Source organism: Mustela lutreola, chromosome 1 (genome assembly GCF_030435805.1).
Source record: "Mustela lutreola isolate mMusLut2 chromosome 1, mMusLut2.pri, whole genome shotgun sequence".
NCBI classification, from domain to species: domain Eukaryota; kingdom Metazoa; phylum Chordata; class Mammalia; order Carnivora; family Mustelidae; genus Mustela; species Mustela lutreola.
The window spans coordinates 149,915,453-149,942,672 of NC_081290.1; the positions used below are offsets into that span (position 1 = coordinate 149,915,453).

A 27,220-nucleotide genomic window follows, 5' to 3' on the forward strand; every position below is an offset into this window, starting at 1 on the left:
TGTTATTTCAACATTTGCAATGCTTGTTTTACTCTTAAAAAGATTTCATCCCCTTACTTTTTTTAATAGCCTTCTTGTCAGATGTCATGTGGGCATCCTTATTTTTGATTAAAGCTGCTCATTCGCCTACCGATTCATCAATGCTCCCTCTTCCCCTGCCCTTTAGGAGGACTGTCACCACTGCCAGGAGACAGGGGCTGGGGAGGGAGGAGCCCTGGACAGAAAGCATTCATCCTGATGCTCCCTTGTCTTTTGATTAATGAGCCAAAGGCTTTCCAACCCTTGAGACTTCAATTAGCCAAGCTGCAGAGCTGAAACCTTTTTATTATGAAGATAAGGCTGGGTTTAGCAAAAGGAATGGGGACCAGACTGTGGAAGAAAGACAAGTTTTTTTTGTTGTTGTTTGTTTGTTTGTTTTTCAGTGAATACATCAATAAGCCATTGCTGTCCTCAGTCAAACCTGGTTTTGGATGGTTTTCGTTTAAATACACTCACTACTTTGGTAGGCTCTGGCTTTTCATGTGATTTTTCCTCCTGTGATTTCTAGACGGGATGGAACCGGATGAAGTACAAACTCTTAGCCAACAAGCCCGTTCCATTGTGATGGAGATTGTGCGGCAAGAAACACTTCCAACTTGAGCAGTGCCCCAGGGAGGCATGGGAAACCAAAGTGGCACTGTGCCTTGCCCAGAAAGCACGACAGCCGTGGTTATGCAGTGAGAGCAGTCCCGGTCCTTCCAAATGAGAATAAATGCTCTTTGCTTCTCAGCAGGAACCAGGCAGAAGACATCACTCCATGACCGTCACGGCAGTACCCTGCCAGCAATCAATTTGTCTACAGTAAAAGGCTTAGGTGGGGTTGATGAAGCAGAAATGGGGCTGAATTTCTCAAGAGAAGCAAGGTGACCAGGCCAAGACACTCTAAAATCACAGAGAATGGGCAGTAGCCACCGAGAGGCAGGAGCAGGGGGGAGCTAAGACCAGACACTAGAGTCCCTGAGGGCTGGGGCAGAAATAGCGGTCTTCCGAAGGTCAGAATTAGAACGCCTTTTATCAGGGAATGGCTGTCTATATCCTCATATCCAAGCAAGTCAGTGTCACTTTCTTTCGTCTATTCTTCCTGAGCTATGAGATAGGGGAAGGGAAGGCACGCTGAAGGCTCGTTGGCACCCATTTCCCATGCTGCTCCTGATGTGGGGCGGACATCCCTGAAACAGCGTTAACTCCCCCATCGCCAGGATTGGGGCCCAGTGGGGATCACAGCCTATAGTGTGCTCCTCAGTGAACCATTTCCTGGGACTGGATTCTGTTGTTGGTTCTTCACCCCACCTTACTGTGTCTCACCTGGCTCGCAGGGTCTAGGGTCTGGCCCACTCACAGATGGTGATCTGTTTTTCCGGGTGCACAGGTCTCCTGGGGATTCGGTGCCTGCCCTGTTTTAAGGTGGCAGTTAACTCGGGATTCCCTACTGCTGTGCTCTGCACCCCTGGTTAGAATCTCATTGTCACTGTTCAGAAGCCGTATCACCCAAGCCTTTCTGGTGGGTCATCTGGTATTTCCAAGGCCCTGTCGACCTGGTCTCTCAGTCTCTGCCTGAGCACTAGTTCTTGGCTCTGGTCCCTTGTCCCTCTTTGACCCTTCGCTGCTTGCTCAGGAGGGGCCCTGCTCTTTAGATAGGATCCCCCAGGGGATGAGTACTGCTCTGGGCATACAAAGTGACGTGACAGAGTTTTAATCTGGTTGAAAGACAGAATCTATAGAGGCGAAGTGTAAAGTATGTTTTAAGGTGAAAAAACTATAGATTTTTTAAAAAGCAGGGACAGATGAAAAACAGAGTGCACAATTAATTGTCAAACACAATTTAGAGATAATTGCCGTAGGAACTCAGAGAGGATGGTCGGAAAGGGCTCAATTTGAACATTTGATTTGGGGAAAGAATTGTGGATAAGATTTTGCAGACAGAAAGGAGAGAGTGGGGAGAAAATTGTATGGGTTAAATTGTCCCCCACCCTGCCCCCCACCCCCAATTTCATATGTTGAAGTCCTAACCCCCAGGACTTCAGAATGAGACTGTGTTTAGAGAAACATTCTTCAAAGAGGAGGTTAAGGTTAAATGAGGTCTTTGGGATGGGCCCCGATCCAATCAGGCTGTGTCCTTAGAGAAGAGGAGATGAGGACACAGACACACTGATGGGCAGACCCTGGGGGGAGGCAGCCAGCTACAGGCCATGGAGAGAAAGAAGTCTCTGAGGAAACCAGCCTGGAGACCCTTGGTCTCAGACATCCAGCTTCGAACACTGCAAAAGAGTAAATGTCTATACCGAAGCCCCTAGACTGGGGTTTTCTGCTGTGACTGCTGGGACAGACTACCCCAGGAGGAGCTGTGTGAGCAAAAGTGGGAGCACTCTGGGTAGGAGAGGACCCTCTGCAAAGGGGAGAGAGGTTCCCGGCACAAAGTTACGTTGAGAGAATAGAGAGAGTCCGTGAATAAGTTCCTAGGACAGAGGAGCTGGTGGGGATGGAGACAGGCATTGGGAACAGCCGGTAAGGAGCACTTTTCACCCTGTTGGGATCTGTTGAGTTTTGTTCAGTGTGCCTTCTGAGGGAGCGACTGTTGCTTAATTGTTTATCTTGCTTAATGCTAACAGGAAACCAAGTTTGCTTTGGGATTCACCATGGCCCTAAGGGCTAAGTGGGAGAGTGAAAGGTGAAGGCACACGGAGGCAAGAGACCAATGACGTGGGGGAGAAAGAGAAGGTGACATTGTAGGGCGAGAGATTTCTGACATGTCCAAGTGAGAGGGAGGTGCTGGTCAAAGAGGTGCTCACCTGTGGGTGGGGATAGAAATAACCGGAAATCACGCCTGACCATCACCACACTGTGTTTGTTCCCTTCACGTGGAACTAGTCGTAGTAGAAGCCCAGAAAGACAGCCGTGGGGGCCCAGGTACCAGTCCTTGTGGAGGGGTCTCTCCTGCCTGTGGCTCCCCGGGGCCTCAGGGACTCCAACTTGCAGTGTCAGGCCTGACCCGAGGAGGGGACAGAGATGCTGAGGGAAGCCCTCCTTGTCACCTGGGTGACGCACAGAGCACTGTATCCCATGGGAACTGGCGCCCCCTGGGGCAAGGGTAACTACCCCCTCATTCATTGCTTGTCAGTTTGAAAAAAATAGAGGGTAGATTCATGGAGAGGAAGCCTGGGATAAGAAAATAAAACTGGAAAGAAGAGAAGAATAAGGTCAAGATGGAAGGGGACGGGGAAGAAAAGCTGCCACACAGGGTCATCCCAGGCCTTCCTTTCTGTGCCCAACGTAGGTATTGCTGTTAGTACTGATATTTTTGATATTATTCCATTACTAGATATATTCCTGATATTATTATCGATAGTTCTGGGTCCTTCCTCATCAGTTCCGCATCCATTCCCATTCCCTCACCCCTGGCCCTGCTGTAGAGTCTCATCTCTCAACACGGTGGACGTTGGCCTAGGTCACCAGAACAGCACCCCTTGTTTCCAACCGACAGTGTGTGCCTTCCCCTCACTGCCCATCAGGACTGGATAGGGGATGGGGATGGGGAAGGAAGTTTCTCTCCAATAACGTGCTACTTCGGGAAACATGGCTTCATTGTTGCAGGGGAGGACTGAATGTTTCCCTATGGGAACACCATTTAGAGTCTAGTTAGGTGACTTCAGACTTAAAAATGAAAACCAGGGAAAGAAGGGAAAGGATGAGGAAGAGAGGGGAGAGAAGTCCTGCTAGAAGCTATTACATGTCTTTGGAAGATGTCCCTCCCTTCCAGCACCTTTTCTGTACCCCGCTTCTTGGTGATCCCCAGGGCGGACCCTCAGAAGTCCTGGTGCAGGGTGCTGTGGTCAGAAGGTCTTCCCAAGGAGCCAAGTGTGACCCCCAAAGCCTCTGGGGACCCATTTTAACAGGATCCAGTGCTCTGGCAGGGATGTCAGATCAGCTGTGGTCAAATGTCACCCACCGGTTGTTGCGACTCATGGCGTCAGATGGATTGTGCTGGGAGATTTTTAGTGGGGTGAAAAGATGAAAGATCCCACCCCCACACCACCGGTGGGCTTCTGCAGCCTGCCTGTTCTACAGAACCTAGCAGTGGTAAGGGGTGGTGTGTGCTCCCCGTTTGTCCCGATGCTTGGGTAGAAAGTTACAATGAGGTACTAGAGTATGTCTTTTGGGTGAGTGGGTTATATGGAGCAGCCCCCCAACCCCGCCCCAGGTATGAACTTGTCTCTTCATCTAACAAATCAAACAGCTTGGAAATATTAATGTGGTCGAGTAGAGATGTGACAATGGCATATTTTAAAAAAGATGCTTTTAAGTTGAACACCAAAATCCACTGCTTAGCAGTTATTACTCTTATACTGTAAGCTTGAGATGGCCTAGATCAAGGATGGTGAATTAAGGCCCATGGGCTGTTTGCTTTTTTGTTTTTGTTTTTTGCTATGGCCTGTGAACTAAGAATGGATTCTACATTTTTAGAGGGTTGTCCAAAAAAATGCAAAAAATAAAACCAACAAAAAAGAATGTGTGACAGAGAGCATATGGCCCACAATGCCTCAAATATTTACTCTCTAGCCATTTACAGAAAAAGTTTGCCAACCCCAGGTGTACATTAAATAGATCTTTATTTATTTATTTTTTTTACTTGTTTTGGGAGCACCCTTCCCCTCCCCTTTCTGTAACAATGCTTCTTGGAAAAATGTGTTCTTGACTTGGAACCCACCCAGCTCCCAAGCTGGGGACTGTCTGTGCCTCTTAGCATTTTTTGGTGCCGAATGCAGTGCCTGGTGAAGGAGAGGAAGCGAGCAGCTTGCTGACAGTGATGAAGGGGCTCACTGGAAGAGGAACCTCCCAAACTCCCTTTGCAACCTTTGCAATCCCAAGGTCCTTAAGGTGTTTACCACTTCTGGCTTTGCCTGTCTTGCCACCCTGTTGACCAAGCCAAGCGCCTGCGGCCCTGCTTACTTCTTTAGCTCTGGTGCTGCCTAACTAGGGAGAAAGAACAGAATGACATCTGTTAGTCCTTTAGCCAATGACAAAAGCACAGGCAAATATGCACTCCGAACAATCTTACATTGCCCAACACGGGCAGGGATATAATATGAGAGAAGGTGCCAATGGAGCTGAAAATAGGGATCAGAGATGAGTGAGTGACATATGAAATTCATGGTCTTAAGAAACAGTGGACCTTGGGGGTACCGTGGGTGTCACGTAAAACAGAGTCAGAGGCTGGATTTGGGGCTATCTGAAGCATCCTCCTTAAGTCTCTACATCCCCTGGTTTCTTCAGATGTTAAGAATCGATGGCACACCCTTCCTTAGCTTTGTCCCTCACAGGGACGGCTTGGGTTAGGCGAAATTACTTGGGCAAGTACAAAGTGTTCTGTAAATGGGAGGATGTGCTAAGCTCATGTTGGGACATCCTGTCTTAGCTTCCTTTCTACTGCATCTGAAGGTACTTTCTGTACTTGGGCTTCTTAATAGGTTGGCGCCTTATTTTTTCCCTACAAATACAGTAAGAATTTGCTCTTGGAATTTTTTCTCCCCTAATTAAGTCTGTATTTTTCATAGTTTAGTTCTAATCATTTCCAGCTTCTAAGGTGCTCTGTTGCCTGTAATACAGAGGACAGTGCTGTAATGACTCCTGGGCCCCACGAAAAGGAAAGACAATCATTTTGTGTTTGGAAATGAAGAAGTGAGCGGCTTCACACAGTTCCTTGCTTATCAGAGGCAGCCCAGTGCTAGGAAACCAAGCATCCTGCTTTGAGCGCCGTCCAGGGTAAGCTTTCCCCTTCCTCCTCAACACCGCCCCCTGCCCACTTCCATAAACTGCCATAACCTTCCTTTTAGGTGGGAGACTCAGGAATCCATGTTGGGGTAGCACGGAAGAAATGATATTTTCTTGCACAGAGCAGATGAGCTCCACTGTCATCTGGGTCTAGAATGAGGGGCATGAGGGAGGCCATGCTCATGGGAATAGTGGCAAGGGGCCCGGTGTCCTCTGTCGAGATCCTAGTCTGATTTTGTCAGCCCGCCCCCAAAGTCATTTCCACTCACTCATCCTGTGGGGACTTTGGAGGCCCAGGAGGCCACGCTGTCATTGCTTTTTGAAGACGGTGGACCCCACAGCAGCCTGGGTTCAGCCCTGCTCCCCAGCATAGTGTGTAGACAAGGAGCAGGTGCCAACAGTGTTCCAACCAGGCTGGACCGGAGCCGTGTGCAGGTGGTTTCAGGGTTAAAAGTCCTAGTAGTATAAAAAGAAATCAGAGTAACAGTGAGCACACCTCTGATGCCTTCCTACTGGCCACCATTGCCTTCTTTTTGGTCACCCTATTTTTGCTTGCGGATTTTACCTTCCACGGGCTTGGGCTCCCTTCTCCCTTTGCTGACGAGCAGAGCTCTTTCCTTAATTAAGTCAACAAGTACTCATACGCAGAGGCAGCATCCCTTTTGGCAAGAGGACCTGTGCAGAACCAACCCCAGAAGCAAATGAGAATGTTTGTCAAGCTCTGATTGAGTAGCTGTGATTAAAGAATGAAATATTACCTGCCCGAGCAATGAGTTCCTAAAACCTTCTCTCTCCCAGGCCTTGACCATGGGACCCATGGAGCCAGAAGGTCTATATGACTTTGAGGGGCTGAGGCAATCCGAGATACTCAGGGCATAAAGCTCTCATTTGCAAAAAAGAAATCCAAGAACGAGAGGCTACTAGCTAATCCACAGTCACAGTTGCCAACTGGTTCTTCATTTCCACAGATTGCCTACATCTCTGGCTACCCGGGGATCAATTTTGTGAGCCAATCCTCTATGGGAATGCACATGAAATTCACATGTCTGACATGCTCTCTAGGTTCGGTGTAATTCCTGGTGAAATGTCTATAATTCTTTCTTTCTCTCTCTCTTTCTAACTCAAATTAAAAAAAAAAAATAGTGTTGGAGTATAGGGGAGAGTGATGTTGTATTCTTCTTCTTTGTTTTAAAAAGGGATATACTTCCTGAAAGTGCACCAATTAACTGGTTAGTCAGTAACCCCAACATCCTATGCAATGTGTTTCATACCCACAACTGGATTTTGCATTTCTAGTCCAGTGCAGCCTCTTCTGCATTCTCTTGTATGCCCATCTGCTCCCAGTTTGATAGAATTTGTCTTTCTTGCAAGGCCTGAATAGCTTTCCACATCATTGTCCTCTACAAAATGGTGCAGTCTGAAACGTAGAAGTGCAGGCACCAAACCCTTCTGATCATCATCTGTTTTGGGGATTTGGTTGGGCTGGAGTTAGGCAGTGTTTATGTACGGAGGTTGACTGGATGGCAAATCCCCAAGAAACAAAATGTTAAAATGTTGTATGGTTTCCTGTCCTCAGCATCTCCAATTCAAACTGGGGAACATCCTCCCCTCCCCACCCCCCCACTATTTAGGAAGCAGAGGAACTGGGAAAGATGTGTAGACTTTAGTATTAGGCAAATCCAGGACTGAATCATGATTCCTCACTGGCCTAGGGCGAGTCCTCCAACTATTAGATTTTTACCTTTGAGAGAGAAATGTGTAATTGCTATGAGGCTTAGAGCTAATGGGATATAAAAATGCCCTGCCGATGCACACAGAAGAACCCAACCAAAAGCCTTCCGAATGGATTTATTTAACCAAATATCACTTGTCCACCATGGCTGGACAAACCCAGGTAAGTAGTGAGAGTCTGAAGCCTTCATGTTTTAGAGAGTGTTGGCGTACACCAAGTGGTGACAGGCAGAACGGTTTTGGACAAGAGAGGAGTGAAGTCAAGTGAAAGAGAAGCGACAAGCAAAACGCTTTCCTGAAATCCTGGCAGTAGCTTGGGGCAATGTTTAAGTAGAGCGCTTCAAGATCTCTCTGAATGCATGCAATTTGAACTGCAGAAGAAACAAGTTTTGCCTACCCCACAACGTCAAGTTGTTTTTTTTTTTTTTTTTTTTTTGCAATGTTTCAACAGTCTCAAAGCAACTGCTTTTTATAACACATTAGAGAAAACATTTGGACCACTGTTGCTCTGGGTAAATTCTTCAAACTCCAAATAGAAGCAGTAAACATGTGAGTATAAATATGACAATCATTTGTTTAACTGTGACAATTTTAGAGAGTTTTTGGCATGCTCAAAGGTACAGAGATTTTTGTGGATGAGTAAAAAATAGCTCAAGTATTGTTTATCCCACTTTGACGAAGTCTTGGGTGATATTATCAATTTCTTGTAAAAATTGGCGTGTTTGTACCTAATATCACATTATGGGAAAGGAAATAAATGTTAAAGTTTGCCTCCCTGGAGGGAGTGGGGTTGGTGAATAGTATAGCAGATAATTATTTACGGACAGTCTTACATGAATAAAATTGTCATGGCTTTTATCTGATGACCAAAAGATTTTCAGTTGTTTGTTTTGATTAGAAGTGGCATCAATCCTAGCTCTTTGGTAATCCTTAACTTTCTAAAATCTAAAATTTAAATTTGTCTGGGAATGTGTTTCAAGGGAGACATATTCTATGGAAGCAAAACTATTACTATTCTTTTCACGGGGATGCCCTTCCTGTAAAGGGAAGCCTGACAAAAGGGGTTATTAAAATTCAGATCCTGAAAGAAACTCTTCTCCACAATGAAACTTATCTCTCCTCTCAAGGCAGAAGACAAGAGAGTCCTTCCCTGATGCTTACGTCCATAATAGGACACCCACATCTCGTAGAGCTGTTATGGGACATGCAGACAGAGTAGAAGAGTCCAAAAACCCAGCCAATATCTAATGCCAGAATCAAAGTTATAAGCACAAGTCACAGCGCCTGTCTGGTCAGCGAGAAGACATTCTCCAGAAAAGGCTGAAAAAGGAAAATATTCAATGGCCAAGCAGGACCAACAACAGCCTCATTCACATGCAAACAACCCCCCCCCTTCCCACCCCCAAAGCAGTGTGCAAAGATATTAGCCTTCAAGAAGCACTTGAAGAAATTTTCATTTTTCTGCATGGGAAGAAGACAAGATAATGGGCCCCAACCTTGGCTGTGAAGGCTAAATAGGGGCTGCGATCTACTTTGAAATTCTTACAGGAAATTACTCAAACAGGGGGAAGAGGCTAGAGAAATGGTCAGTCAGTAGGTTTAGACCAGTGATTCTGGCCAGGAATTATGCCCAAACCACAAATCTTATTTTAAATTCTTATTGCAGAATATGAAAAATATTTTAATTTTTTAGAGATAATCCTCCTCTCTTTAGTCATATACGGAGTTATGTTTTAAGGTTGACCAGAATTTGGTATACAGAAAGCAAAAGTAGCACGTTCCCCAAGTTCCCACAGAAAGTGGGAACAGATGAAGTGAACGGGCTCCTGGATCTTTCACCAGAATACATGGGTTTCTGTCGAAAACTATTCGCAAATTCCGGCTTTAGATGGTTTTCTGGTGACCAGTCGGTATCCTCCCAAGCTAAGCTGGTGTATCTTTCCGAGTTCAGGAAGGATACACCCGGATCCTAAGGCTTGTTCGGCCATTGGCTACCTGTGCATTCGGGACCTTGAACCTCACTCCTCATGCAGTAGCGAAGCCGTGGAGGAAAAACAGAAGTCTAGATGCGCCTTCCAAAACATGAAAAGCTCTGGATTTTCATAACGGTGTTCTAGAAAAGGTAAGCGATTTGCCAAGAAAAGCCTTTGTAGGCCACATCGAAGCGGCTGTGCCAGAAGTCTGCAGCCTCTTAGCATGAAATCAACACCCGCCCCATACCCTTGATCTTTAAATATGTTTCACAAGAAGCCTTCCTCGATTTGATCTTGGAGCCGCTTACAGGAATTTTTTTTTTTTTTTTTTTTTTTTTTTTTTTTTTTTTTTTTTTTCCTGTAGAAGTAAAGTTGAAAACACGGACCTTCACCTCTAGCATCTCCCATCAGGAAAAGCCATCTTTTTCCCCAACTGTCTAGACCTAAGCATAACCTATGTGCCTCCGCTAGTCCCGAGGCTTCACGAGCACCCTTCACCCTCCTCTTTAGGGACTCGGGAGCAGGAGCCAGTGAAATTGCAGCAAAAGGTAGATCTCACTGTCGAGTTGCACCCAAGTGAAGAAACTGGATATGGTCAGAAATGGTGGAGTTTAAAACGTGCTCTAAAAATAACGTGCCTGGATAGTGGCCACCGTCTTAAGGCTCTTCCTCTCCAGGCCCTCTCCTCATAAATATCCACCATGGCTGTCATTAAGTTTAGCCTGAAAATAAAATCCCCTCACTCCATCAAGAAATAGCTCCAAACTTAGAGTGTGTGCTCAAAATATTCATGATGAAATCATAACCTTATATTTATAGTCTTTTGGATTGTGTATGACATTCTGTTTCCCATGGTGTTTTTCGTTGCGAGGGCCAGACGTGGAAAGCGGCCTCGGAGGATGACCGCGAGAGCACTAGCCTCAAGGAAATGCTGCTTATCGTCATTTAAAGCTGGATGGTCGTGTGACATCCTCCTCCTTCCCTGAGCCCTATCCCCTGCCCCAGAGTCTGGTCTTTTCCCCCTCCCCATTCCCAGCTGGTTCCCCGTTTCCTGGTCCTGTTTCCTCATCCAAGAAGAGTGAACTGGACTTCCAAGTAGGAAGTGGGGTGTGTGCCTGAGATCATCCCCTCCCCCCGCAACCCCTTCCTCTTTTCTGACCTTTCCTATCCTCTAGACTTCCTCCCCATTTTCACTGAGGGAGATGGTGTGGATCTTAATGGTTGGAACTTGGTGGGTCTCTCCACCGCTGTGGGTGGAGGGCCCCGCACAGCAGCACACCTGCAGAAAGCTTTTACTTCTCACCCGGGCTGTGGTGCAGGCTGACTGGTCTTTGGACACTGTGATCCTGGCAGATTCACGGGGCATCGAAGAGAAAAATTTCCATTCACAGACCCCATCCGTCTTGGAGATCTTATAGAAGGTCTCTCCAGATCCTACTGGGATGCGAACCAGGTCCTTGTGTTGCCCCTCGAGGGCGTGGCTGGGCGGGTGCAGTGTATAGCCCAGGTTGTGTTTCGAAGACTGCTTTCGGCGGAGACATTGGATTCTCAAGACATTCTGGAAGGCCTTTTTAAACTCCTGACTGGAGCACGGGTATATAATGGGGTTGATGCAGCTGTTTAGGTATCCGAGCCAAAATGCTATTTTAAAAACGGTTTCCGAGGGCTTGAAATCAGGGAAGAAAGACCCTGGAAGAAAACACAGAGTTGGACATATTATTTGGGAGCCAACAGGCCAACTGGCTAGGAAAACAAGCAAACAAACTGACACATATTTTTACATCTCTCAGATGTCTCATGTGATTCCGAGTGCATCTGTGTTTCTCACATCTACTGGATAGCCCGTGTGGACTGTCCTCTGAGGCCCTTCTCACCTGGTTCACATGTGCAATATCTAATATGGGAGCCAGACCCACTGGATAGGTTTGTACCAGTTCTCATCGACATCACTTGATTGCTGCGATGAAGCTTTAAATAATAAAAAAATGAAGGCTGAGTGTGCATATGTGAGTTGTTTTGACTGCATTTAAAAACAAGTTAGGGGGGTTGCATGGGTGGCTCAGTCAGTTAAGCATTTGTCTTCGGCTCAGGTCATGATCCCAGGGTCTTGGGATAGAGCCCCAGATAGGGTTCCCTGCTCGGTAGGGAGCCTGTTTCTTCCTCTCCTCCCGGCTTGTGCTCACTCTGCTCACTCATGCTCTCTATTGCTATCTTTGTCTCTCTCTCTCTCTAAAATCAATAAATAAAAATAAAATCTTGAACAAAACAAAAAAATAGAAACCAGTTGGAATCCATTAAATAAGTGACATTAAAATGGGGTTACCTAAAAATTCGTTGTCCTTTGATGTGGGGTTACATAGATACAGCCTAAGTTATTATGAATCTCTTCCCTCCCGCACATGGGAATTGTAATTTTTTTATTTTTATTTTTTAAAGATTTTATTTATTAATTTGACAGAGAGAGATATATCACAAGCAGGCAGAGAGGCAGGCAGAGAGACAGGAGGAAGCAGGCTCCCTGCTGAGCAGAGAGCCCGATTCGGGGCTTGATCCCAGGCCCTGGGATCATGACCTGAACTGAAGGCAGAGGCTTTAACTCACAGAGCCACCCAGGTGCCCCAAGAAATGCTTTTCAATATTCAATTCAAAAATATGTACCACCAACATAGAACGTAATTGTATTTCACCCTCCCAAACATGTATTTTTATATCAGCATTCTCAATTATCTATGCAAGAGACTGACATTTCAAGAATAAATGATTCATGGGGTGCCCAGCTGCCTCAGCAGATAGAGCATATGACTCTTGATCTCAGGTTATGAACTCAAGGCCCAGTTTGGGTGAAAAGCTTACTTAAAAAAAAAAAAAGAAGGGGGGGCACCTGGGTGGCTCAGTTGATTAAGTGGCCGACTCTTAGTTTCTGTTCAGGTCATGATCTCAGGGTCCTGGGACTGAGCTTCAAGTTGAGCTCCATGCTCAGTGGGTAGTCTGCTTGAGGATTCTCTCCCCCTTCCTCTGCCCTACCCCCTCCACCAACTCTCTCTCCCAAATAAATAAGTTAATTTAAAAAATATGCATCTTACAGTGCATGAAGATTGCAATGTTTACAATGAATATCTAGAATGTGTACTATAAGTAATTAAAATAAAATTTAAAAAATTATTCTAGAACATTCTCAGTGCTTACAGTCAACAGATAAGCAGAGGAAAGTCGCAGTTACATTAACTTTATAATAATGTACATATAACATAGATTAAATGATCAAAGAAAGGATTAAACTGACAAAACAATGGAAACTTACAGCATGAGCAGTTTTAGGAATTATCATTACTGAGGTTTCAAACTGAAAAAACAATGACTGAAAAGGCTGTCACAAACTTGATTGTTACGGTGAGAGATAATTACTGCCATGGTGATGGGTAAAGGCATACAGAGCTCACAGTGTTCTTTAGTCTCTGGACCCCTCTTTTCTTTTGCATCAACCTAAGGTCTTGAGTTCACATCTCTTTCTCTCTGCTCGACAGACCCATCAGAGTCATGACAAGCTGTTGAGGGGTGCTTAAGATCCACTCTCGAGAACACTGCCCTGAAACCCAGCAGGGGATCTCCAAATACAAGTGAGACTGAACTTAAATATTATAGAAGCAAATAAGACAAAATGATACAGTGGTGGCTGGGAGCATTTATTGCCTCTAAAATATGGACACACATATAGATGATTGCTGTTATGTGAGAAAGTGAAATTCTTTTAACTCCAAACCATTAAATGTTTTCCTGTAATTTTAATGGAATTGACTTTGTATTGAGTGCCTGGTTTGTGGTAAATGTTTTAAATACAATTTAATCACCATTAGTAACATTGAGAATTTTGGGGTTTTTCTCCATATTCCTATTTTAGGAAGGAAGAAACTGTGATTTCATGGGGTTGAATTACTCAGGTCAGGTCACTCAGGCAGATAATTAATAACTGGTAGACTCGGGATGTGAAACTGGCCAGCATGACTTCAGGATCTGTTTCCTCAGGAAGTACCAAACTATACTGGAATAACAAATCTCTTGGGAAGGAAGGTGGTGTACGGGGAGTGATGAAGTACACAGCTGGAAAAAGTGAAAGTGGAAAGATGCTTTCTCAAACTTTGCTTGAGAGGTGGAGAAAGTGGCCAATGCCAATGTGACTGGTAGCTTCATGTGAATATAGTCAGTTCTAGAAAAAAAATTATCTTACATTATGACGCCTATATATTGTCCACTATTTCTTTCTAATAGCGACACTGACACAATTAAGGGACCCTGCTTCATGAAGGCATGCCTTGGCCTGGGCTTAGCAAGGATATATGAGCCAGGCACACCTCATCTGTGGATGTCACCGATCTGTAAATCAGGTAGGCAAGGGAGTGTATTTCTCTTATTTGAAGAATTGTGATAAAAAAGAAAAAAAAATATATGAGTATGAATTCTGAATGCAAGTGCTAAGAAAGTGATTTGGGAACCCTGGAATTTCCCACAATGTTTTCAAGGACATTTCAATGTTCTCACAGAGCCCAGTTTTGCATTCATGAATCTCAAGAAATCTCTTCCTTCCCCTCAAATTTCAGGTCTGGCTGATGCAGAGCCGGGCTCTAGGGTTTCTCTATACTGGCCTTCCTGCTGTGTCCACAGTTTAAGAGGTGAATACTGGTTTCCCAGTCTGTGTGCTCAAAACACCGTCTCCTGCCTGCAGCTAGGGTATGGGGGAGACAGGGAGATGGTTAAAATGAATTTACACCAAGATTGAAATGTCAGACGGTCTCCAGCTTTAATGTTCCAGGGATATTGTCTCAGGTAATCCAAGCAAATCTCTAGATGTTGACTTTTCAGACTAATCGAGAGATACTTCTGGACCACAGGCCTTCGCATAAAATGACTCCCTTTTAATTTATCCCATTAAGGGTGTGACAGCGCCTACATGTGTCAAAATCTAGCATAATCTGCCCATGTCCAGTCTGACCATCCCTAGGGGCAGGTCGTGGGATCCATTTTTCCTTCTGGCATGTTCTTCCTCCCTGGGGGGAGGGGGGGTCCCTTTCAGCAGCTGCTGGCAGATATAAGAGAGGCAGTCGCAATGGTGTGTCTTTCAGGAACTTTCCAAAAAGGCGAGGAAAGCCGGCATGGGCCATTTCCCTCCTAATTCATATCCTTCGATGTCTTTTTTTGTCTTTCATTTTCCTCCCCCAGGTCGGAGAGATGGAGTGGAATCTGGCTTGGGAAAGCGTTGCTGCTGTCTGGTCCCCAGCAGGATTCCCTCATGCCTCCATCTCCTTCTCTGTCCCAACCTTCCCCCTCAGGCACTGTCTTCTCGACCTGCCCCACTATTTCTATCCCGGCCTCAATTTCTTCTCAGTACTTGACGACGATGATGCTTTTTAGGATGGGAGGGCTGCTGAACCATGCTTCCTCCTGCTTTCTACCAACCTCGGCATGGAGTGCCCAGGTGGAACCCACCTGTTCCAGGATGGTGCCTCTGAGCCGGTCACTGGGCCGTAAACCCCCTCTGAGCCTGCCGGGCTTCCGTGTTGCTCGCTGGCAGAGCTCTAGAACCCAGCACGATGTCGGCATCTCAGAGGCCCCTCCCAATACTGCTGAGTGAGTGGCCTACCCCTGACTCTACTTCCCGACAATGTGGCCTGGCTTTTTTTTCTGCCTGACAGCTGTAGCCCTCATTTCTCTGCCTGCTAGTGCCTTCCTTCTTTTTCTGTGTGTGTGTGTGTGTGTGCGTGTGCGTGTGTGTGTGTGTGTGTTTCCCTTTCCCTTTCTCTGCCCAGTTTCTGCTCAGTCCTCTGGTTTTCTCTGTGATGGTGCTTCACTGTCTTTTCTTCCTCGCTGCATTATCTGGTATCAAATGCCGATCGTTGTTCCCATCACGCTCATAGGGAGAGCCACACTTCCGAATGAACCGCAGGAGCATAGAGGCTATTTCTTTTGTCACCATAGGCCAGCTGTGCTCTCCCACACCTCCGGCTCCCCACCCAGACTCTGCTTCAAAAGGAGCAAACAGCCCCCAGCTTAATTCTCTGAACCCCTGAGCCTGCAGGTCATATCATCCCTTGCCTGTGAATCTGTCTGGTTAAATTCTTGGACTTTGGAAAATCCCAAGCCCCTAGGGACTCATCTCTTCACTGAGTTTCCTTCCACCACGTGTTCTGCTGCAGAATTTCTGGCTTTTTTTTTTTTTTTTTTTTTTTGGGACCCTCCAAAACATCTTGGTGAACTAAAACTTGGCCAGACATGGCAGGAACAACATGAGTCTATCCTTGAAGGCCATCCACGCCTTTACCCTTGGGGGTTCAGAACCCTCACCTCCACTGTCGAGGCCTCTAGATTTTGAGGGAAATTGAAACTGATGGTTTCAAATGATGTCCCTTATGTCTAATCAGTCCATGTCCTCTCCATTGGAAACACGACCTTTCATTTCTGACCCAGGGCTCATCTGTAGGTTTATGATGGGGGCACGCCAGGAGCTACTCAAGTAAAAGCTTGGCCACCTACAGTCATATTTTAGCCACCAAGTGACTGCAGTATGTTCTCTCAATGCTCCCAAGACAAGAGAACCCAGTTTTTCTGCCCATGCTGGTCTCCTAAGTGAGTTTTCTCCCCCAGGGTTTCAGTTCACTCTAAAAGGCAGGAAGGATCCTAATGGAGTTCTCAAGTTCTAAACCAGCACTGGTCATGAGAAAGTTCTTCTTCAGTCCAGCTCTCTCAGAATCAGGATGCCTTGCTATGGAAGCAGAAGGCTAGGAGTCCACATTCTTGGCTCTAGCTTTCCAGCCTCTGCTGCTTCATTTCACCCCCTGCAACCTTCACATCTTAATGACAACTTCGAGAGACACCAGGTTATGATAAGCCTGAATTAGCCAGAATCACAGAATGCTGGAACAGTGGAGAGTGGTAGAAAGTTAGTGCCTAGGCAGCCCTGCTGTCCCTCCTTATAGATGAAGACAGTGAGACCCAGGAGGGGAACAGTTTCCACAAAATCAGCCAGTTCATTTGTGGTCCAGCCAGGCCTCGACCCGGGCTCCGTGTGGCTTCACCTATTTCCGCTCCTGATCTCATGTGCCATTTAGCCACCCCCCGCTGTGGCCCAGGAAGCATTCATGGCCGTTCTGTGCAGCTGCTATCATAGGATGATGACAGGGTTTTCAGAGATCATGAGAATCAAAGGGGAGGAGAGCGGCACCATCGATAACGACAGCACTTAAAAAGTTGTAATGTACTGTTCAGACCCTGGAAAAAAGACCCTGGAACAGCGCCCCCTGCAGGGCGTCACATTCTGAAAACTGGAGTTTAAATGACTCCAATTAAGAGAATGCGGACTCCAAAGGAGAAGCTAATGTTATGTGACAATGGGAGCAAATGACCTTGCATTGTTTCTCCCCGTCCACCCTGTGGTCTCTCTCTGTGTGTGGTACCAGGTCTAATGTGACTGTTATGCATCCAGTGAACAGAGGAGAGACACCAGCTGTTGAACAAAGAGGAGGCCAGCGCCCCAGGCCAAGGAGTTCCAGTGCCAAGCAACATTCAGGCCAGATCAGTGGGAATCTTATTGCCAAGAAGAAAACTCTGGCCCACTGAACACAACTTTCCCCAAAAAGAGCTGTTGGAATTGAAAGGTAAGTGCGGGACCAAGTTTCTGGGCTCCCAGTTTGGCCATGTCTGAGTGACATCCCCGAGCCCTCCTGAGGTTCATCCAGGGGCCACCCTTGGGGGGTTCTCGGCCAGACAAGAGTCTTCGGGTTCTCCACCTGAAATCACGGGCAGGAATATTGAAGAATTCTGGCCAGACTGACCATGATCTAGAACACTAGGCTCTCAACTCGTGGAAAGACTTCCCATGAAATGAAATAAAAGTCCGTGGACCCACAGAGATCCATTTTCCTGAGAAGAAGACTCCAGCTTCCATCGGCTTCCCACTGTGATCTTGGGGGCATAGCAGTTGGCTAAGCCTGGCTCTCCGATCCTGAGAAGAAGCTGTTCCCCTGGCTGGCACACTTCACTGAGTGCATCTATCTTGACAGCATCAAGCTTACAGAAGGAGCAAGGGGCTGTTATTTCCACACATCTTTAGAAGGACCTGCTCTTTAATTCTATTTATTTAACTGAGGCTTGAAATGGTGTAATTCTGGTCTTGTGCCTGTTAGGGAAGTAATGAGGTTGCTCCTTTCAGAGAGTTAACAGGTTGAGTCTTTTCTGAACTTTCTGGCAGGGAGCTGGGTTAGTGGTCAAAGGGAGGAAGCCTGGAGGTGTTCGAGGGTGCAGTGAGTAGGTGGGAAGGTGCAGGCTGTGTGCTAGGTACACAGCACCAAACAGAACAAACCTGGGCACTACGGGGACCACTCAGTGCGGATGAGAGTGCTGCCCCTTTTCCCTTTTTCGAGGGACTGGGGTTACAGGCCTATGGTTTCCAGTGTCAAGAACCACTGCTTCCTCTGACCCAGGCAAGAAAGAGGTCACATGGAGGGAACATTCTCTCATATTTCACAGTTCTGCAAGTGGGACACACTCTTTAATGGGACCCTTCTGGCTAGCCGACATGGCTCTGCAGAAATTAGGGATTTTATTCCAGAAGAGTCCAGGCTGCTCAAAGTGAAGCTCTACAAAGGGTTTTTTTCACCGTTTGTATCAAAGCCCCAGCTGAATTCCTCCTTTGAGAGGGTTTCCCAGAACATGAGTGTGCAGCCCCAGTGTTCTCCATAAGCTGGAGGGAAAAGAACTCCTGCCCAGCTGGGCTAGAACTCCTGCACATTTCACTCAAGTGAACCCTGTGTGGTATGTTTCCTTTTGAAATGAATTAGTAATTCAAATGCTTTCAAAAGACAGCAAGATTCCTCCTCCCCTTCTCCCCCCTTCCCTGCCGTAACAACGCCCCCCCCCAACCCCGCCCCTGCTTTACTTGATTTGGGAAAATCCCAACTTGATTTGGGAAAATGCCAGCAATTAAGCCATCATGTTCTTTTACAGGTTGTTTCCTTAAAAATGCTCTCCTTTCATAAACCAGCCCATTTTCCAAACATTGCCACTTTCATCAAGGTCATCACCCTTCCATGAGTCTCCCATTTGAAACATCTTATCATCTCCATGCAAGAACTGTCTCCAGCCACCTGGTCTAAAGAAGAGCAGTCCTCAAGTCTGTGTGGCTTCTTTCCTTTGTGCTACATATCACGATCTGCAAGCTTTTGAAAATTTTTTTCTTGTGATGAGAACTTTGCAGATTTACTCTCTTAGCACCTTTCAAGTATGCAACACAGTGTTAGCTGTAGTTCCCATAGTATACATTGTATCCTGTGACTTATTTGTTTTAGAACTCTAAGTGTGTACCTTTTGATCCCTTTGCTCATTTCATATACCTGCCACCCCCCCTCAAGTTTTCTCATTTACCACGTTTTCTTTCATCACCTCTTCCTCTAGAGTGTGCAATAAAGTTCTATGGGGCTTGGGTGGGGGGGGGGAGTGGGAGGGGGGAAGGGGCAGACTGTCGTTCTCACTGTAGGGCAAGCCCAGGGGTTGGCTCAGTTCTGGAAAGGAGTGTGCATATTTGACTCCTCCTCCTCTTTGTCTTAAATTCCAACCAGTCACTAAGCCTCACTGGTGTTTTCCTTCAAAATACCTTTTTAAGCCTTGCCTTTCCCCACCTCCCCCACAGCCAACCCTTCACCCCTGCATTGTGGCAGAACATGGAGGGTCTCTTCACTTCCAGCCTCACTCAGTGCTGAGCCAAGAGTGCCCGACTCATCACCCTGCAGCCTTGTCAGGATGGTGCCCCTTTCCCCCTCAGAAATCAAGGGAGTTCAGGATGGAGGACCAAGAAGGCATGGATCGTCCTTTCAAGCTGTGTGAGTCAACTGTCCCTCCTGAGCCTCAGTCTCCACATCTGTGAAATGAAAGGTTTGCACCAGGTCATGGTTACCACCCCTTGCTCCCTATAAAAGCTTTCACCTCTAGGAAAACTGAAACAGTCCAAAGTGAACATCAGGCATACGTCAGATGGGATGGTTAAGGAGCCCGGGGTGGGGGTGGGGGATGGCCAAAAGGGAAGAGGGCAGACTGGAAGGAAGGGCCCCCAAGATTTGGGGTAAGGTTTTGAGAAGGACATTCCAATGTCCTTCCTGAAGATTCGTGTCTAAACTAGAGGGGAAGAGGAATGGAGAGGAGACACCCAAGGGCTGTGGTCATGAGCCACTCCCGCACAGGGGCGCATCCAACCCCCTAGGCCCACTGACATGAGTTATGCTGAGCAGGGACAGTGTTTGCTCTTCCTCGTGGGGCATGACACACTCAGGCTTCTGGCAGAATCAGGGCTCCCATGCTCCTTGGTAATATGGGAGCTGCATACATGCACATCTAGAGCCTGAGAGGCTCAGACTCTGGTCACCTGGTCATCTCCATGGGGATAGCACAGAAAGAGAAGAAAGTGCTAGAAGACATGAGACAACATTTTCAGAAATAACTAGAAGGGAGGGAGACTTTTCAAGGGGCTCAGTAATATAGGGAGGGGAACCTCATCATGGTGAGATCTGTCAGGATGTGCGTTGTATCTTTGTGCTGCCCATAAGATAAAATTCAAGCTTATCACCTGTCAGTCCAGGCACTTCATCATTTGGCTTCCCCAGCCTTACACAACTTCCTCTCTCATTACTCATACATTCAACAAAATGATGCCCTTAGGATCTTCGGTGAGGTAGGTGCTGTTGCAGATACTGGACATAGAACGATCAGGAAAATGAGTACGTTCCTGTTCTTGGAGTTCACGTTTTGTGAGTATTTCCAGTAAGTGCCCGTGAAATGGAACTGTGGATATACAACCCCAATTCTGTCTTTCTTCCGTGATAGACTGTTCGCCGTAACTCTGTCAATCCACCAAGGTGACCATGGCCTCAGCTCATGGGCTTCTCTCCCTCGCTCTCCTGCTCCCCTCTCCGTGACTGAGCCTCTCCCTTGTATCCATTCTAACTGGAGTCCATTCTGGTTGTTGATCTTCAAAGCTGTGTTCAAAATCCAGCTCACCCACGAACCCCTCCTGCCTGGCGGTCTATCTCACTTTCTCTCCATTCCCCCTAAGCCCTGGACCTTAGCATTTTTCTCTGTAGTACTCATCACCTCCCGTTTTCTTGAATATAAACTCCCTGAGGGGCAGGAGTTTCCATTTTACTGCTGTATCCTCCACACCTATGACAGCATATGGCATATGGTGAGCCATGATAAACACTTCTGAATGAATGACACAGTCCATCCGTACGGTTCTAGCCTCTCCAAGGACACACAGCACTTCTCAGACCTCACTTGCTCCTCAGTGAGGAGCATGATTCACAGTACTGAATCAGTGGATGCCATTTGTTGATGGAAGAAAATAGCATTTTGAATAAAATTCTCACTTGAAGTACTTAGAGCTGGAAACATACTCGTAAATGGGGAAAGAGGTGCTGTCTTACCTCACATTCCAACACTTTATCTTCCTGATCTATGAGACTCTCGTATTTACATAAAAACAAAACCATTCTGTAAATAATTTTGTACAGCTAAGTCACAGGTACTACCTGAAATTATTACTCCAGTGCTTATAAAAGCATTTTATAGGGTCTTACAGGAAAGGCTGAAGCCTGTAATTAAGATGAAATCATCTTAGGCATGTGGGTGGCTCAGTTGGTTAAGCCTCTGCCTTTGGCTCAGGTCATGATCCCAGGGTCCTGGGATTGAGCCCCACATTGGGTTCCCTCCTCGGCGGAGAGCCTGTTTCTCCCTCTCTTCCTCTCCCTCTCCCTACTTGTGCTCTCTTTGTCAAATAAGTAAAAATCCTAAAAAAAAAAAGATGAGATCATCTTCAGCAGCCTCTCCTCTTTGTGGGATGGGAATCCAAGGACAAATGCCACAAATCCGGAGCAGTGACACAAACAATCAAAACTGGTCACCCAGGGAGGCAGTGAGGGACTTTCTCAGAAGGACGTCCCTTTGCTGTGTGCTTAAAGGTTAAGGCAGGTTTCATCCCAGAGTCTTGCCAGCAAGGACATGGGTGAGTCGGCCGGCCCTTATGTGGTAATAGGTAAACAGGCGAGCGGGCAGATGGACTTCTGGTTCTGCACTGACCATAGAGATGCCAAATCTGAGTTCTCTGGATAATTCTCTACTTGGAAATGACACACCAGGTCCTCTCACCAGGTCACCCAGAGACCTGTTCCCTCATACTATGGCCACCCTCCAGGAATATTCTCTAGTTCTGTTTGAAGTAGAATAGGAGTAGTACTTTGATCTCCACTCCCAGCTCTGGCATACCTCCTCCCCTGCCCAGGTTAAGCCAGGGACAGAGGGCATCTGTGGACTTCTGCTCACCTCACCCCAGTCCTAGGCTCAAACAAGACCAGACCAGCTGAGTGCCTCACTCAACTCCATCAAAAACAGGTGTTGTTCAACTGACAAAACAAGCATGGGAAGGCATCTTAATAGCTTGTTTTCAAAATAAAAATTGTCTTTTTGGAAGCTTGAACATGGCTTCTAAATACAGCTGGGCAAACCAGATTTCAAATGCAGAGAGGACTAGAAAAATTTCTCCTGAGTTTTAAAAGGCAATAGAGTATGGCGCTGTTTTGATTATTGACATCTTTGAAAACAGAGCTGACCCTGCTTCCATCTTTCCACATAAATGCGATATGGAGAAATCTCAGTTGGATAATTGGATGGATAAACAGTTCCTGAGGTATCTTACTGGGGACTCAAGCATCATAAAGCATCCTACTATGATATTCTTGGAGGCGCACTCAAACCCTGAAGTTTTAGATCTTCCTAAGTGAGCAAACACTACTGGGAAAGAAAAGTTGGTTCTTCTGAATGCCTTGCTTCCTTTTTAATATGGCAATAAAGAAATGGTGTGATGGAAGTATTTTTAAGAGGAAAATGCATATAAAGATATGGACATGGTACTGAATCTGACAAATGATATGCTTAGCATGACTTACCTTTTTCTGTGAGTGGGACGAGTCTACGTATAGCTCAACAATACCTCAATTTTATTCATTAAAAACACAGGATCCAACAGACACATTTTGATCCAAATTGTCATTGGAATCATTTATAACCACTCTCCTATAAACCCTCCAGGCACCAAAAACCAAGCTGACATCTGGACTAAATGGATAAGGTTGTAAAAACACAGAAAGGGTATGACACTTGCTCAGGGTTACAGAGCTGGTGAGCAGGAGGAAGAGATGAATAACTTTGGTCTTCCCTTCAAAAATCTTTCCATTATTAATCCATTAAATTTTTCAACTGCAAGAGGAGACCCAGTTATCTAGGACCTTTCAGAGAACCAACTCTTAAATAGGTATACTTTCAATATTAATATCTGAAGTTAGCATTTAGACATCAAGTGTATAATTTGAGTCCTTGCTTGGTTTTTGAGCTCATGAGCCATATATACATTTCTACTTAGATTAACTATAGGAATTTTGATATTAATGTGTGAAAATGACACACCCTAATCTGCTTGTCTTCTCATGCTCCCTGTCTCTATAAATGATTATTAACATTCACTCACTTGTTTATGACAAAAACCTGGCAGTCAATCCCAATACTTTCTTTCTTATATTTCCAGTAGATGATATCACCTAACATTGCCCAAGCCTTTCCACATCTCTCTAGATCCACTGTCATGGGCTAATTCAAGCTGCCACCATCTGTCACTTCTAAAGTCCTTCTTGTTGGTTTCCTGCATGAATGCATAGTCCTCCCTTTTCTCTAGGATGATCTCTGAGAAATGCAACTCCAGTTCAGTGACATCTCTGTGTCAAATGCTTCCCATGCTCTTGGATGAAATCCACAATCACTAACATGGCTCATCAGGCCAAATGATCTGGTCCTCCCTCCCTCTTCTGTCCTGCCTTGCATACCTTCCTTGACTCCCTCCTCTGATCACTCTGATCTTCTCTTGATTCATGCACTGCTTCTGTGCCCCAGAGCCTTTGCACCTGCTGTTTCCTTTGCACGGAATGTTGTCTCCATCTCCATCCCCAGTGTGGTGCTAATTCTTCTGCATCCATTAGGTTTTTACCTAAATTCCATTTCTTCAAGGAAAACTATCTGTGACCCCCTTCTATCCATCCACCGACCCAAGATGACAGGCTAGGACAGATTCTCTTGTTAAATGCTACCAAAGCATCCTAGGCTTTTCACTCACTGCACCTGTCATGGTTGTTTTTGTAAGTTTACATGTGTGATAATTTGCTTAGTAACTCTCCCTATGCATAAAATTTCATCAGGATAGGCATTGTACCTGATGCATTGTAGGTGTTTAATAAACAGATCTATTCATGAATAGACATTCATTGAGCACTTATTACATGCCAGACATCATGCAAATTATTTCACAAACATTATTCCATTTAATTCCCCTGTACAGCCCTATGTGAATATATTATCAACCTCATTTTACAGATGAAGAAATGGAGGCTTAGGGAGTTTAATTCACAACTAAGGGAAATGTCTGAGCTCAGATTCAAATCCAGACTTGTTTGTTGCCAAAGGTCATGCTGATTATGTTATCTAACAGTCAGTCTGTGCTTTACTGGTGAAAATAGTGCACCGTGTTAGAGTACTCAAAGTTCAGTACAAAACCAATCATCCGAGGGGCTATGAAACCTAATCACACATTCCATGTACTATTTTTCAGAAAGCAGAGAAATATATGATTCAAATCATTAAAACAGAAACAAATTCTTGAGCATTCAAATTTTGTTTGCTCAGGATAGTTGTGATTGGCTGTGTGAAAAAACCCACAAACATTATATTCTGTCAAAGAACCTTTTGACAAAACTCCATTAATAAAATATACCTAAGAAATAATCAGGTAAGCCTACGTCAGAAGGTATGACCGATCACTTAAAAACACTAGACAAAGTCCGGACCTAAAAGGAGAACTGAGATCAGCAGCTCCTGAACATGGAGAGTAGGGGAAACGTGGAGAACAAATGGAAATCATTACCATCTGTCGTGCTGTGTGAAAATACCGATTCCTGCCACAGGCTTTTAGTTGCTCTGTGTTCCCTGGGAAGGAAATCCTGACGGCTCACTTACAAGTCTGTTGATGAGAGCCAGTTTCATCCCTGGTCTGGGCCTCAGATCCCACACCCCTGTGGGCACAGTGGCCGGTTGTAAGCATTCATTCCATTTGGACTATGCCTTCTTCCATATCCTTCAGGGTCTCCTGCTCATTCATTAGTGTTCGCCTCATCTCTTTTTAACCATCAGGGATACTTTCGAAGGCCAGAAACCAAATGTTAGGACTATCTGAGTCTCTCTTCGTATTGAGATGCATCTGGAATTCTTGTTCTGGCTCTAAGGCTCTGGCCACCTGTGAGGCCTCCTGATAACCTCAATCATCTCCTTCAACAAGGGCCAGCCAGTCATTTTCTCTGAGCAGCTGCTCTGAGAGTCCTCACGTACCCTGACAGAACTCTGTTATTCAGTGTGCTGGGGAAAAATTATGTCTACCAACGGACCTATGTTCACATTTCTTGGATAGCCTGTGGCCCAATATTACTAAAGCTAAAATTTTAGCTACAAAATGAAATGGTGTAGTTTTGTCCACTTGAAGATTTTCTTGGACTTGGCTGAATTCAATTAGGCAAATGACAGGTGCTTGTCCACGTGGTGCTGTGCCCAGACTGAAGCTGGGGCCGTGTAATTATTACACTGTGTTTCTCTCTGGAACTCCTGCTTCTTGAAGGCACACCTGGCCTTTCTACCACACCAGGCACTTTGTTTCTTGTTTTTGTCTGTTGCAGATGAGAAGGCCCCTAGCAGTTAGACAATATTTTGTTTTGTTTTGCAGGTTTTATTTTTTTTTTAATTTATTTATTTTTATTTTTTATTTTTTAAAGTTTTTATTTTTTATAAACATATATTTTTATCCCCAGGGGTACAGGTCTGTGAATCGCCAGATTTACACACTTCACAGCACTCACCATAGCACATACCCTCCCCAATGTCCATAACCCCACCCCCTTCTCCCAACTCTCCTCCCCCCAGCAACCCTCAGTTTGTTTTGTGAGATTAAGAGTCACTTATGATTTGTCTCCCTCCCAATCCCATCTTGTTTCATTGATCCTTCTCCTACCCCCTTAACCCCCCATGTTGCATCTCCACTTCCTCATATCAGGGAGATCATATGATAGTTGTCTTTCTCTGCTTGACTTATTTCGCTAAGCATGATACACTCTAGTTCCATCCATGTTGTCGCAAATGGCAAGATTTCATTTCTTTTGATGGCTGCATAATATTCCATTGTGTATATATACCACATCTTCTTTATCCATTCATCTGTTGATGGACATCTAGGTTCTTTCCATAGTTTGGCTATTGTGGACATTGCTGCTATAAACATTCGGGTGCACGTGCCCCTTCGGTGTTTTGCAGGTTTTAAAGTTTTTAAGGTTTTGTGAGCTCATTTAATACCTACAAGAATTCTTCAGAATTCCATTAGGATGACAGTGGTGGTTCTAGGGGTCAGATGTAAACTATTGAGCATTTTCAAGTTTCTGGCTTCATATGTACATTACCTTACTGCCTTATCACACCTGTGAGGTATATACTGTTTCTCCCCGTTTTACAGATGACGAAAACGGTACTTACGGAGTTTCATAACTTGCCAAAGAACAGTCAGCCTGTAGGAGGGCAACTGGATTCCTACCCACCTCTGTCTGGCTCCGGATCCTGCTCGGCTCCCCCTGGTATTGAATTTGCTGAGAATGGGCATTCCCTGCAGTCTGGTTTCTCTCCTGCAGTGCCGGGTGTTTACCGCTAAATGTCCACAGGCAAAGTGAGATCCTGATTTAGACCCCAAATAGAAAGCAGTACTGAATGGGTTAAGAAGTTCCAAGAAACTTCTTAACATAAACATGTATAGTCACTTTCTTTCTGGAAAGCATTTCTTTGTGTTTTGTAACCAAAACAGTTTGAAAAAGATCACAGCAAGTTAAGTCAAGAAAAGATTGTGTTTTTCTCAACTATAAAATGAACCCCTGCGAAATGGGGATGGTCTGTATCAGCCATGACCCTGGTGCCATATACAAGCCTGTACACACACATACACATGAAATAGAAGTCAAGTGGGATGCTATGGTCTCTAAATAAGGATACATTTTAAATAACTGGGATTGTATTTATAACACAAGCTTTTTATTTTTTATTAACATATAATGTTTTATTAACCTCAGGGATACAGGTCTGTGAATCATCAGGCTTCTATATTTCACAGTACTCACCATAGCACATACCTTCCCCAAAGTCCATAACCCAACTACCCTCTCCATAATCCCTACCCCTGCAGCCCTCAGTTTGTTCCGTGAGATTTAGAGTCACTTATGGTTTGTCTCCCTCCCGATCCCATCTTGTTTCATTTATTCCTTTCCTACCCCGCAAACCCACCACATTGCCTCTCAAATTCCTCACATCAGGGATATCATATGATAATTGTATTTCTCTGATTGACTTATTTCGTTAAGCATAATACCCTCTAGTTCCATCCACATCATTGCAAGTGGCAGGATTTCATTTCTTTTGATGGCTGCATAGTATTCCATTGTATATATATATACCACATCTTCTTTATCCATTCATCTATTGATGGACATCTAGGCTTTTTCCGTAGTTTGGCTATTGTGGACATTGCTGCTATAAACATTCAGGTG

General features: G+C 45.3%; 1 protein-coding gene across 8 annotated transcripts in view; it reads right to left on the minus strand.

Annotated features, from left to right (window-relative positions):
* Positions 1-294: 294 nt before the first annotated feature.
* Positions 295-27,220, minus strand: part of ADRA1A (adrenoceptor alpha 1A) — a 127,149-nt gene continuing 100,223 nt past the window's right edge. The window contains exons 2-4 of one of the 8 annotated variants that reach the window (XR_009354346.1): positions 10,792-11,201; positions 6,374-6,483; positions 295-6,264 (exon numbers count right to left, since the gene is read on the minus strand). Coding sequence is in view for 6 of the 8 variants with exons in the window: in XM_059176338.1 (XP_059032321.1) it covers positions 10,684-11,201 (518 nt within the window). In the remaining 2 variants the exon portion in view is untranslated. The other 7 variants (XM_059176377.1, XM_059176356.1, XM_059176351.1 and 4 more) reach the window with 7 other exon arrangements.